The sequence below is a fragment of the Lethenteron reissneri genome, chromosome 47, assembly GCF_015708825.2.
Source record: "Lethenteron reissneri isolate LAM-NWPU_2019-01 chromosome 47, ASM1570882v1, whole genome shotgun sequence".
Lineage (NCBI taxonomy): Eukaryota > Metazoa > Chordata > Hyperoartia > Petromyzontiformes > Petromyzontidae > Lethenteron > Lethenteron reissneri.
In genome coordinates, this window is record NC_083825.1 from 9,163,630 (window position 1) to 9,177,218 (window position 13,589).

The 13,589-nt window shown below is 53.7% G+C and overlaps 1 protein-coding gene across 1 annotated transcript in view; it reads right to left on the minus strand.

The window, feature by feature from the left end:
- Positions 1–1,841: 1,841 nt before the first annotated feature.
- ALPK1 (alpha kinase 1) overlaps positions 1,842–13,589 on the minus strand; it is a 75,799-nt gene continuing 64,051 nt past the window's right edge. The window contains 6 exon segments of the mRNA XM_061571475.1: positions 1,842–3,718; positions 5,922–6,111; positions 6,789–6,951; positions 7,961–8,120; positions 9,218–10,076; positions 10,078–11,439. Of these exon segments, the coding sequence (XP_061427459.1) occupies positions 3,513–3,718; positions 5,922–6,111; positions 6,789–6,951; positions 7,961–8,120; positions 9,218–10,076; positions 10,078–11,439 (2,940 nt within the window). The 3' untranslated portion in view covers positions 1,842–3,512.

A 13,589-nucleotide genomic window follows, 5' to 3' on the forward strand; every position in this document is an offset into this window, starting at 1 on the left:
CTGTCCACCCTACAAGTCGCATCACGCAAAAACAGCTACGCCATGGCAACAGCAGCAGCAGATGCGGATAAACTGATTACACAAATTGAAACTAACAGAAAACAACAACTTTCTAGTAGTAGTAGTGGTGGTGGTGGTGCGACTGTGGGTCATCCCGAAGAGACCCTGACAACAACAACAACGATGTAACGACGACGACGCAATGCCCCGATTCACAAACATTCGGAGAGGAGACACATCACAGCGACGATACACTCCCGACGCTGTCTTGGCGACCTCAATGTGATCTTGTCGTGGTTCTTCCGCCGTCTCCATCATCGGCAGTACGACAGAAGAAGAGGAAGACTCCCCGAGCTGAGACATTCCACCTCCCTTGGGCGTTTTGTCCAGAGGGGGAAAAAAGAATTGCACCGCAATGCGACGTTGCTGTGATCGTTTGGAGATGGGTTATGGTTGTAGGAATCGTGTGGCTACTTCTGTGAAGGGAGCGGTCGCGTAGCGGCGCGCTGCGCTACGAACCCGCCGACCCGAGTTCGATTCCCGCTCACGGCCACCACCGGTGACGATTATCTGGACCGGTCATGGGCCTCCCCTAGGTCGACTTAGCATTAAACGAGTACCTGGTGCGATGTGTAAACATCGCCACTGGGGAGACAAAGGCGGCCGGGCGTGGTGCTGGCCACCCACCCCCTCGTGTGCCGTGCCGGCCTTCATAGGTGCTCGCTAACAGCACTTGCCCCAACAGTCTGTTAATACATTACGGGGAATCTTTGTCTTTGTGGTGGCGTGGTGGTTCGCGCGCTGTGCTACGAACCCGACGTCCAGAGTTCGATTCCCGCTCACGGCCACTACCAGTGACGATTATCTGGACCGCTCCTGGGCCTCCCCTAGGTCGACTCAGCCTCAAATGAGTAGCTGGTGCGGTGTGTAGTAAACATCGCCGCTGGGGAGACGAAGAGGCGTGATGCCACCCGCCCGCCCCATCGTGTCGCGTGGCGGCCTTCTTGCCCAAAAGCGTGTTCAGACTACATGGGGGATCTTTGTCTTGTTCATCACTATATTTGACCATACCTCACCCACGCTGGGTCTGAGTTAACACCTGAGCCTGTATTTTAGGTGGGGTTATGGATTGGTTATGAAGGCGACTTCATAACCAATCGGTAACCTCACAGCAAATGAGACCACTATGACACAACTTGGAATTCAAAGTGGAAACTTTTATTGAAATCATCATCATCATAACAAAACAATAAATCACATGCAGACTCTTAGAAATCCACTGCTGGGATGAAGCCCCCCCCCCCCCCACACAAACACGCAATGTTGGTCACGTGGCTTGTTCGACCATACTTCACCACGCCAGTCAAACAGAGCGCAAAAAAATCCCGTGAACATAAACCGATATAACACGCCGCATTGCAAAGAGCCGCCGTGACCTAACAGCAATCGCCGAGGTAGAAAAATTCCCCACCCCACCCCCCCGATAAGAAATACGAATCGGACTTGTAAATAACGCCCGCAGCAAGCAAGTGCATCGTGCATTGCGTGTAATCGTTTGACGCCAACGATTTGCCCGAGACGAAACGCCGACTTGTAAACGAAGCCGATGCCCACAGTGAAAGGCACCAATCCCATACCCCTCCACCCCCCCCCCCCCGCGATGACTTGTTTCTCAAGCCCAAACCTTTAAGTCTTGATGACCAGCCCACCGCAGAAATGCTTCTCGTAACAACGCCCCCCCCGTAACGATTCCCAACAACGTTTAGTGTCAATGGCGCGTGCATGTGTCCACATCCACTGCAGCGCAACTCGAACGCGGCTTCGTCGTGTCCCCCCCCCGCCCCACCACAACTCCACCCTGCACAATATGGATACGCCGGGTTCTCCAATGAAGTTGCCCGCATTAACACGATGGAGTTGAAATTAAAAACGACCTGCACGTCACTGGTTACGGAAACGCGTGTCCATCATCTTGCGGAGAAAGAAGAGGTCGATTTAGAAATGTTGACACACTCGGGAGAGAAACAAGAGGCATTGCAAGGACTTCTCGTGTTATCTTATATCGGACTTTGTTTTGATAACATTTTAGTCGTTTGAGCTTTTTGTTTTTGTGGCATTTCTTAACTTAATTGATTTTGCTTAGTAGTAGGGTTTTTATTTGCTTGGTATGTACGTGTGTGTGTGTGGGGAGCAGTGGTGTAGCGGTTAGCACGCTGCACTACGAACCTGGCGACCCGGGTTTGATTCCCGCTCACGGCCAACACCAGTGACGAGGTCGACTCAGCCTCAAATGAGTACCTGGTGCGGTGTGTAAACATCGCCACTAGGGAGACAAAGGCGGTCCGGCGTGGTGCTGGCCACCCACCTCCTCGTCTACCGGTCCGGTCTTCATAGGTGCTCGCTAACAGCACTTGCCCCAACAGTCTGCTAAAGGCCATACGGGGGATCATTGTCTTTTTGTGCTGGGCCTATTTCGCGCCGTGCAAAGTCTACCGCATATATGGGATTTGGTCCTTAAAAATAATTAATGTACAGCGTTTTGGGATGCTGTTGGCATGAATGGCGCTATGTAAAATGAAAGCATTATAATTAATAATGCGCCTTAGTCCAAGGCACTTGCACACGCTCACCTCATGGAACTCGTTACCCCATCTGTGCAGTCCAATACGTCACATATCTGACCCGCTGGGAACTGAGGTATGGGGGGTTATGAGGTTGCACAAACAAATGAACCACAACATCTTGATGATTTCGTCAAGGAGCATAAACCATCATCACGCGAACTCCAGGTCATCCTTGGCTCGCCATCGAACAAAGATGGTCACTGGCATCGCGTGCTTTCAGGTGCGCTTCTGCGGCCGTCTGGAACGCTCTTCTGATATTCGGAAGCCGCTGGAGCTATGCACTTTTAAATCTAGATCGAAAACTACATTTCTTCAGAAACTGCTTTTTCGTGTATTTGTTGTCTTTCTCCCAGACCTCCGATTAGCACGTTTGGCTACGTACGGTGCGAATGAAGTTAAACATATATACATGCAGACAAGCATGTGAAATATGTCGGGCATGTCAACATCTTTACGAAATGACAGTTACACACCACGTGTAACCAGGTGACTGGACAAATTGCAAAACCGCTCCTAACGTGGGAAGATGCTTCACCGTGAATTATAGCCGAGTGGATATACGTGTGGTTGAGGATGTCACGTTAACAGCGTGTGACACGGCCGGATATATGAACATCTAGAGAAAATGACGGTTACACCAAAGTGCACAGATACTGCACTGGGCGCGGGAGGTGAATTGGTTCACGGTGGATACGCGATGTTATATTTTACGTAGCTGGTTTACGTAAACTGGTCTAAAGTAAACCCTGCAGCCACTAGGGTCTCTGCATTCACCGCCAGAGCAAAGACAAAACAGAAACAAAACCCAGATCGATGCTTGAATCAAATCTCCACGAAGATTCGCGAAAATTCTCGACACATCGTTGCAATATGTCCGGTGAATTTCGTTCATGAGTTCATGGTGTATTGCCCTGGCGGTGGTCTCTTTAAGTCCAGGTCGTGACAGATGTGGTTGCACTCTGCGTGCTGCTTGTCCCAGAATTTGTGGAACCCTCTCTGGCCATAGTCCACCGAATCATTCAAATCTTTGAACCAAGAGTGGACGAGAGGATCGGTCAGATACATGAGGCCCGTGCCATCCATCGTGGTCCAGCCTGCAACACACACGCACACACAATATTAAGCACTAAACTATAAAAAAAAAAAATATTTTACCAGGGAAGTCCCACTGAGCTATACAGATTTTTTTTCAAAAGCGACCTGGCCACAAATCGTAGCTCAACGAAGTGGCTTATCAAGTGGAAATGTTTCACGGCCAAATACTCTAAACGTATGTTTCTGAACGTGGAGGGAAACACGACACAAAAAACTGGGCTTTACCCCTATTTACCTGCCATCAAAAATGAGGTGTTAGGATGTTCAAACACTGAGTAGACACCGATTACAAGGCATCACGCTTGCTCAGCCACGCATGCTTGTCGCGAACGAACGCAAACAGAATATCGCTTTGACGATGTGAGCACTGTCCTTGAAGCCGATTGGTCTGTGCCAGAGAAGGTCTCCTCCTCACGAGCGCTTGACCAAGGCAGGCGTACGCGTTACATTCCGTGGGCCAGAGGAACATTTGATACCACTGAAGGTGGCAAATATTTAAGAAGGTTGCGGTGCCAGCTACCGTGGCGTGGAAGATGGCAGCCTTCACGCGGCGCACTCTGTTAAGCGAGGCATCACGACCAGCGCCATCAACGCGGCGAACGAACGGCGACAACTGATCTCCTGGGTCTCAGAGCAACAACACCAGTTACCGCATGTGGCTAATAGAAGTTAATTATATGCGAGCATAATAATTATTATTCTAATTAATGATTGTGTCGCTTGTTTACCCGCAAAGGCCTCGCTGAGTCTCAAGACTCCTTCCTGGAAGCTTGCTCACAGATTTATGCCGGAGGAGACCAGGTTGTTTCATGTACTCCCGATTCGATTTGTGGATAATTTTTGCACCATTTTGGGATGTTTAGCCACAGCCAATTACATTATACATTTTTTTTATTTCGCGATAATTTTTTTCATTTACGGGAGTAAACTGGAAAACCAGGAGAAACTGCGTTTTAAACAGGGGGGGGGGGTGATCGTGCAGTCTCTACACAGAAAGGGACCCAGATCGAGCGTAGACCATCTACCGGACATCTGTGAAAAAGATCTCCATAGCTCATCGGACTCCCGCAGTATCAATCAATATTCTGATTCTGATCGAACCCAGGCCCTTCTTGCTGCGAGGCGCAAACGTTCCAGCTTCGCCAGCACGACGCCTGATAACTTGACTACATAATTTACTTTTATTGCAGATATCACGACGAGCGTATAGTTCAAGTCTTTCCACATCAGATCCTACCACTAAGTAACATTTTATGTCTGGGCCCATCTGCTATTGAACCGATCCTATCAGTTTATATTTAAATGATGGGAAAGCCATCAGAGGGAAAGGTGCGTACTGGATGGAAACACGAGCAGTAACAATAACACACGCAACTCAGCTGATTCCTAGATGGCAGAAGGCTCCATTGCGACCATTGCATTTGTCTTTCTATCATGCCTCAGAGTTAATGTGACATCACCACACAATGACAAAGATCCCCTGTATAGCCTCAACATACTTTTGGGGCAAGCACTGTAAGCAGCGAGCATGCAGTGCAGGACATCACCACGCCGCACGTCATAACCCACACAGCCTCAAATTAGACCACAAACTGAAGAGAGACATATTTGCGCCCATATGACATCTCTAAAATAGCATGGCCATCAGCATCGGCAGTCATGATCAATCCACTGCTGGATGAAGGTCTCCCCAAACTGCCGCCCACCTCTCACGTCCTCCAATGCAGTTATCCGCCTAGCATCTGCACAAGAAACTGATTTCAACGTTCCATCTCCTCAGTGAACGTCCACTCCGGAATGCGTTTAATTCCAATTCCAATTCTGAAATGCTCTTCCTTCCGATATTGGGTAGCCACTGGAGCCGTGCACAAACGAACAAGTGTTTACACGCGGGAGGAAACTGGAACACCCGCAGAGAAGCCACGTGTGCGAGGGGGAAACACTCTACCCCGTACAGACGGAACAGGTCGAATCCATGTTTCGTCTGCGCCGCCTTCTCCTGCCCAGTCAGGGAATGCGGCTGTTCGACACCCACGGGTATAGAGTCTCACAACATCTGTGCGATCCGCCAACCCTCACCTCCGCAGCGTTGGATTACAGGCGGCGTGCACAGCCACCAATGTCACCCGTGCAAAATTTAGATGACGATGGTAAAACAAAAAAAAATCGAGGCGGGATTTGATGAGCGTTCGCTCCGCTTACCCTGCAGGTCAACGATGATCTCCGATCCCTTGGACAGGTCGTAGGTGAAGTGGCTGAAGGCGATGGCGTACGGCGCCGCGGGGACGTTTCTCTTGTACACCTCCGAGTTGTTTGTTATTTTGGCGAAAGAACCCTCCATGTAGGGCTCCGCGTTCATGCAGGCTCGCACACGTCCACTGTCATCCAACATCTGCCGGGGGTTTGGGAGGGACGCGGAGGGAGCAAAGCCGTTAGGTTTTGGCAACGCTTTGTTACGCTGATTGGGAAAATCGGACTGAGTTTTCGCAGAATAATTTTTATAGCAGCAGCAGAAGGTGGCAGCAGAAGAACCCAAAAACTAATTCTGAGTTTTTGTTTATTCATTTTGTTGTTGTTTTTATTTTATTATTTTCTATCTACGTGACTTTGCCAAAAGAGGGTCGGGCGTGTCTAAAAAGTAACAAGGGGTGCTGCGGTGGCGAGATGTTAACTGCCTCGCCTGGTATACAGGGGGTCGTGGGTTCCATCCCCAGCCTGACGCCTGTACATTTGGAGTTTGCGCGTGTCTCTCTCCACGTGGTCGCGTGGATTTTTCTCCGGGTCCTCGGGTTTTTCCTTCCACATTTAAAATCAACATGCGTTTAGAGCATTTTGCTGCTATGAAATCCCACGTGATAAGCCCACTTCGTTAAGCTATCATTTGTTACGGCCAGGTCGCTTCTGAAAAACCGCTCTATAGCTCAGTGGGCCTTACCTGGTAAAATAAAAAACTGTTTAGTTTTATAACAATTAAAATATTTTCGTATCAACGGCTCGGCGGATCGGCGCGGTGCCTAGCTGCGATCAGCGTGCGCGTGCGTGCGTGTGTGCGTGCGTGCCCACGCAAACCAGCAACAGGGTGGCGGGCATGTAGTAGATCTGGGTGGGGTGTTTCTTCTTGAAAAGCCGCTGATTGAACTCGGTGACGTAGTGCTGCGCCGTCGCCTGCCGCACCACGTTGTCCACGTAGTAGCGCGCCTCCCGCTCGCGCTTGTAGCACTTCCCCACGTAGCTGTCGCACGGTGGCGCGGGGGGGGGGGGTGGAGGACAGGGGGGGGGCAGGGTAGCGGGAGTGGGGGGGATAGCGTCGCACCCCATCGTCACAACGCCGCGACGCACCATCTCGGTCTAAACTATTCATGTAAACTATTTTGTATTTTACTAGGTAAGGCCCACTGAGCTGTATAGCTCTTTTTCAGGGAGCGACCTGGCCAACAAATGATAGCTTAACTAAGTGGGCTTATCACGTGGGGGATTTATAGCAGCCAAATACTCTAAACCAATGTTGATTCTAATTGTGGATGGAAAAACCGGAGGACCCGGAGAAAAATCCACACGACCACAGGGAGAGAGACGCGCCAACTCCAAATATTCAGCAGGCGTCAGTCGGGATTGGACCCACGACCTGCTGTACACCAGGCGAAGTAGTTAACATCTCGCCACCGTGGCGTCCCGTCAGGGGACAGCGGTAACACAATGTGAGGAGTTAAAGGGGCAGCACTGCAATTGCTTGCTCACGCCACTGCTGGAAGAAAGGGGCCTCCACCAGAGGGGGCTCTAGAGAGGCACCTCTCCAGGGTACCTTGGCCTCTTCTTCCACGGTGGTCACACGTTCTTGGTAGAGGTGAAAGTACCCACATTTTACCCCACGGAGCGCGAGAGATTTAACAAAAACCCGCACCACTCTTTTGTGAATCAAATGAAACCAGTGACCTCTGCTGGAGGCCTTTCCACCCGCAGTGGCGTGTCTAAAGACGTACGTACGTGTGTCTTACTTCTGTCACACCGTACGTAGCCAACCGTGGCAATCGGAGGTGCGAATCGTGTCGAGGCCCCACTTTTTTCTTCAACAATTATTATTATTTTATCATCATCATTACTTGAGGAGCAGCTACTCTTAGGTTTTTTCGGTAAAGTCACGTAGGTAAAAAATAAAAAAAATGGCTTGGCAGAGATGAAAGGAAAGGGGAGGGGGGGTTAGCGTGGGGAAAGGACACGGGCGAGCAAGTGGAGACCCTCACCGGGCCAAGGCCTGCTCCTGGTGGAGGTACTGCACCCAGAATGCATCGCGCTGCTGCCCTCGCACGTTGGCAGGCAGCTGCAGCCGGGCCCCGATGTGCAGCAGGGTGCGGTGGCCCGCCCAGCGGTCCGCCGACCGGTTGTACGTCAGCACCATCGCCACTGCACCCCACGCAGCGACAGCAGAGCAAACACCACAGTGAGCGTGCAGGATGCGTGTGTATACACATATGTATATACCGAATGTACGAGTGGCGCATTTCTACAAACGTACTTTATATCAGCGTTGGCCTCGCAACTTTCCAATAAAACACCCCTTGAAAAACTGGAATATTTGAAAACACGCTTACCCCGTTTAGCGCTACCCAGTACAACGCTGATTCGTTCTGGAGCGGTTTGTTTTCGGGCACATTTTTATTTAAAATAAAAAAAAATATGCAGTATATGTGATGGAGAGTTTGTAAAAATAATGAGGATGGAAAGCCGTACTTGAATTAACGCGGTGTTCGCTCTCATCCAAATACTTACAGTATTAGCGCCCTTTTACGCTGTCCGCCCTCAGCCAATGAGCGAGCGTTATCATACTCGAGTTGGCGCGGCGTTCGCTTTCCGCCATTGAGCGCTTTCCTCTAAAAGCAGGGGGTGCCTAGTCACAGATTGGACTGCACCACCAGGCACAAGCTGTAACCCCCATCTTGTCTCCCAGCGCTGCCAAGTTCGCATTGGTGAGAACACTGTTTTTAATTATTTCAAAATTTCGTACCATTAACAGTATTTATAAATCATGTTTATCATCTGTACTATTGTTCCAATAACTCAATGAATCCCTAATGTGTTGGTCGTAGGTGATAAATTACGATGTCGGGAACACATCTCCATCGGGCCTATGCTATAATGACCCCGTAGAACACCGATTCACCGAGCACTCTCGTTTGCAGGCACGCATCCCCCACACTAAACGGGGTATGCCTGTATTTGGATTCAGCACCCTTCGAAGCCTCCAGATATGTCAACAAAACAACTAATCATTTTGGAGCCCCAATATATATATTTTATAAAGTCTGATTTCATGTTTGGATCCGGCATCCCTCTACACATATAAACTTTACAAGGCAAACTTTCATCTTACTGGGCTCCAAAACTTTGGAGGAGCCAATTGATAAAAAAAAAATCGGTCCCATCCACTAAACTACACTTGTCCCGATATAAACGTAGACGAATTTTTTTTTTGTCAAAATAAAAAGCAATCCAAATCTCACAATGAACCGTGTTCTCCTCGACCAGAGGCATCGGGCCTTTCCCTTCCAACATCTTCTTCAGCTCGGCCGTGGTCATGTCCATGGGCGACAGCTCGCCCTCCGCCCCGGCCGCCTCCTCGGGCAGCATCGACCGGCCTTGACCATCGTCGACGAAGGAATAGTCGACCGTCTCGAACGAGCTCGAGCTCCCGGAGCTCCCGTAGCTCCCGGAGCTCCCGGAGCGCCCCGGCTTGTCGCCGAACGCCCTCGACGCTCTGAACGCGGCCCTCCTCGCGGTGGAGCCGACCGCGCTCAGAGCGTCCCCCGGGGGCAACCCTTCGAAGGAGCCGCCCGATGGCTCGGCAGAGCCGCCGCCGCGGCCCCCGGGCCCCTCCGTCGGCGGGTCAGTGCTCGCGTCGCTCTTCACCACCTCGAACGACGAGCTCCTGTCGGAAGCCGCGGCCGGCGACGCGCGATGCCGGGCTTCCGCTCCCCTCGGCGCGACCGCTTCGTCTTCTGCCGTCGGGAGGTCCACGTCGACGTCCGTGGCAGCGCCCGGGAGCGGCTCGTCGTCCGGCGCGGACGCGCCACCGGCAGGGGCCGCCGGGCGGCCGCGAGACAACGGCGGCGGTGGCGGGAGGTTCGAACCGTCGCCTTCGTTCGTCTCTGCGTCCAGATCCAGCAGGCCGAACGAGCCGCTCCTCTCCGACGAGGCGGGAGACGGCGGAGGGGGCGGGAGACGGCGATTGCCGTCCGCGGTGCTCGGCACGTCCCCCGTCGGCGGGTCGACGTCCCTCGTGCTCGACCCTCGGCCCCCCAGCTCACCGGGCGCGGAGCCTCGCTGGGGTCGTGGCGCGGCGACCGGATCTCCGTCGTCCGCCTGTGGGGGCTTCGGCGTCGACGGTGGCGGCCGCGGCCGCTGCGGACTTCGGTGGAGCCTGTCGCCCCGCTCCGTCGCGAGCCAACACGTCGACAACGAAGGCGTCTTCCGTGGCCAGGTCGGGGTCCACGGTGCCGTCCGGGTCCGCTGCGGCCATCTCGCGGCGGTCACGCCCCGCGGCTTCTCCCGCCGCACCTCCACCGGGGGCGACCGACGCTTGTTCCGGCTCCTCCGAGCCAGCCGTGGCAAGCGCAGCGTCGACGACCTCAGCGGAGGACGCCCAGCCTTCCGGAGACACGCGAAGGCCCTCCACCATCTCCGTCACTTCCTTCACCGCCGCCGCCGATGACGATGCCGACGACGATGGTTGCCCGGCACCGGCATCAGCGCCGGCGTCTCCGCCGCCCGTCTCGACGAACACAAACGAGCCGCTGCTGTCGCTGGCAGCGAGTGAGGGTGCCGCCGGCCGGTGCTCGGGAAGGGACTCGAGGCTCCACTGCTTCCCGGACTTTTGCACCACCCCCCAGGATCCGGTGGAGCTCTGGCTCCGCGACTTGCTGGCGCCGGAGACGCCGGAGATACCCTCACCGCACGACGACCGTCCGCTGCTCCCGCCGTCGCTGCCGGACCGGGCGTCGCGTGCCGCGTATCCCACGAGCGACGCGATGGGCTTTTTCGCGCAGCCCCGCTCGTCCGCGTCGCCCGTCCCGCACGCCTCCGTCGTCGCCGTCGTGATGCACAGAGCCGCCGCGCCGCCGTCTCGCGCGTCGCTCGGCCTGCGGAATTCCTCGCCCTGCTCCGGCGCCCGGAACAGGGAGGAGGCCTTCGCTCGCAAAGCCGCGGCGAACTCCTGCGTCCTCCCGAGGACCTCGTAAGCCTCCGCGTCCTTGTAGCGATCGGGCACGAAGGAATCGGGATCCTCCGTGCGGTTCTCGCTCCCGGCGTCCGCCTCTTCCAGCAGCTCCAGAACCACCCGGTCAATCTCTCCCTCCGCCGCTCCCGTGCTGGAGGCGGCGGCGGCCGTGTCCGCGGCGGCCGGGCCCCGTCTTCCCGGGCGCGCGGCGGCCTCGGCCGTGCCCAGCAAGCGCAGGAGCCGCGCGCACGCGTGGGCGCTTAACCCCGCGCTGACCCGGCCCCCCGCGGGGAGGCCGGGCGGGCGGGCGAGGCGGCGCGCCACGGAGAGGTTAAACGCGGCGTAAATAAAGGCGTGCAGCGGCGTTCGGCCCGTGACCGCCCCCCTGCCGCGTCGCGTCAGGAGGCACACTTCAAAGGCGGCGGCGGCGTCGGCGGCGCGGGCTCGCCGAGCGTCGTCGGGCACGCGCGGGAGCTGGCTGTAGGAGAGCAGGCAGGTGCCGCAGCGGTTCTGCAGGTTCACAGGCAGACGGACAGGCAGCCGCAGGGATTAGCGAAGAGCCACGACTCTGTGTAGGATGCTGGGGCGCGGTACTGGACTGGTTCATTCATTCGTCACTGGTGTTGGTGACCGTGAGCGGGAAGTGAACTCAAAGCACAGCGACGCTAACTGATGCGCTACCGCTCCCCACAGTTGGCTCTGTACTGTGCGAAAGAAGTCGAACGTACATACATACGTACGCACACATTTGTTGATCTATGCAAGTCGGGAATTCTGATTTTAGCTGGGAAGCAGTGCTGTGTCACTGTAGGCAGTGAAGCCAGCAGAAGAGAAGCAGTTTAAGTTAATTTTGTTTAAAATCAAAACTGAAAGCGAAGTGATCATCAAGAATGAGTAAACATAAGCAGTGAGCATCCTCCTCTTTCAGATGCAGTATTGCCGTTTGCTTTTCTCTTTACCATTACCAATCAGGTGTAAGGATTAATTTGCCTTGTAGCAAAGGTAGTTAAGGTTTTGTACTTTTGTAAAAGCTTTGCTTTTTTTTGTCTAGTTAAGACCAACTTGCAACCAGTGGACGGCTGCATAGATTATGAAAACAAGGGACTCGTTTACACACAACACGCACACAACACACGCACAACACTCACACAACACACACAATAAAACACATACAACACACACACACAACACGCACGCAACACACGCACAACACCCCACACAACACACACAATAAAACACATACAACACACGCACAACACACACAATAAAACTAATACAACACACAGACACAACACGCACACCATACACACAATAAAACACATACAACACACAGACAACACGCACACAAGACGCACACAACACGCACACAACACGCACACCATACACACAATAAAACACATACAACACACAGACAACACGCACACAAGACGCATACAACACGCACACCATACACACACAATAAAACGCATACCCCAAATTAGGCACACAACGGGTTTCCGCTTATTTACGTAATATTTTTTTTTGTATTCGCTTTGATTTACCAACAAATTGGAGTCAAATAAACATCGCTCATTCAAACAAAAAATTATCAAATTGGCAAAACCGGATAACTTTTGTGCTCTTGTAGAAGGTACCGCGAAAGCAAAGCGTGAATAAATCCAGCACAGTGCACGAGGAGGTTGCTGGGCCAGAACAATGCAGGTCGGACCACCTTTGTCTTCCCAATGTTGATATTGACCACACTGTACCAGGTACTTATTTTAGGCTGAGTTGACCTAGTGGAATTCCTGACAAGGTTCAGATTCCAACTGCCCGCTCGTGTTGTGCATCACGGCCAAGGAGTTGAACGCGAGTAACTGGGACAGAGGCACTGTGTGTTCACGAGAGTCACTGGACCACCACTCGTCATGCCGCTATACCCAAGTCTACACAGGCTGCTGGGGCAAGTGCCGAAAAGCACTTGCCAGGCCGAAGGCCGGCACGGCACACGAGGAGGTGGCGTGGCCGGCACCCCAACCTGGCCGTCATCGTCTCCCCAGCGGTGATGTCCAAGTGCTGATTTAAGGCTGAGCGGACCTCGGGGGAAGCCTACGACCAGTTCAGATACTCGCCACTGACGTCAGCAGCCGTGAGCGGGAATCGAACTCGGGAGGCGTTTGTTCTTGAAGCACAGCGCGCTGACCGCGACGCTGCCGCTCCCCACACAACACACAGGCTGGTGGGGCAAGTGCTGTTAGTGAGTATCACCTATGAAGGCCGGCACGGCACACGAGGGGGTGGGTGGCCAGCACCACGCCTGACCGCCTTTGTCTATTTACTCATTTGAGGCCGAGTCGACCTAGGGGAGGCCCTGGACCGGTCCGAGATAATCGTCACTTGTGTCGGTGGTCCGCGAGCGGGAATCGAACTCGGGCCGCCGGGTTCGTAGAGCAGCGTGGCGCTAACCGCCGCGCCGCCACTCCCCAAAGACGACGCACAGACACACAGACACCACACGCACTGGGAGTCGTCGCATAACCCGTGGGCGCGGTAAATCAACAGCATTCACCGCGTTCCAGCCTAGCAGGGAGCGGGGCGATCGCACAACGGCACAGCGCATGCCCAATCAGTTCCTTCATCAGCTTATCATGAAAAATCTATTCAGCGCAAAGTTGCATTTT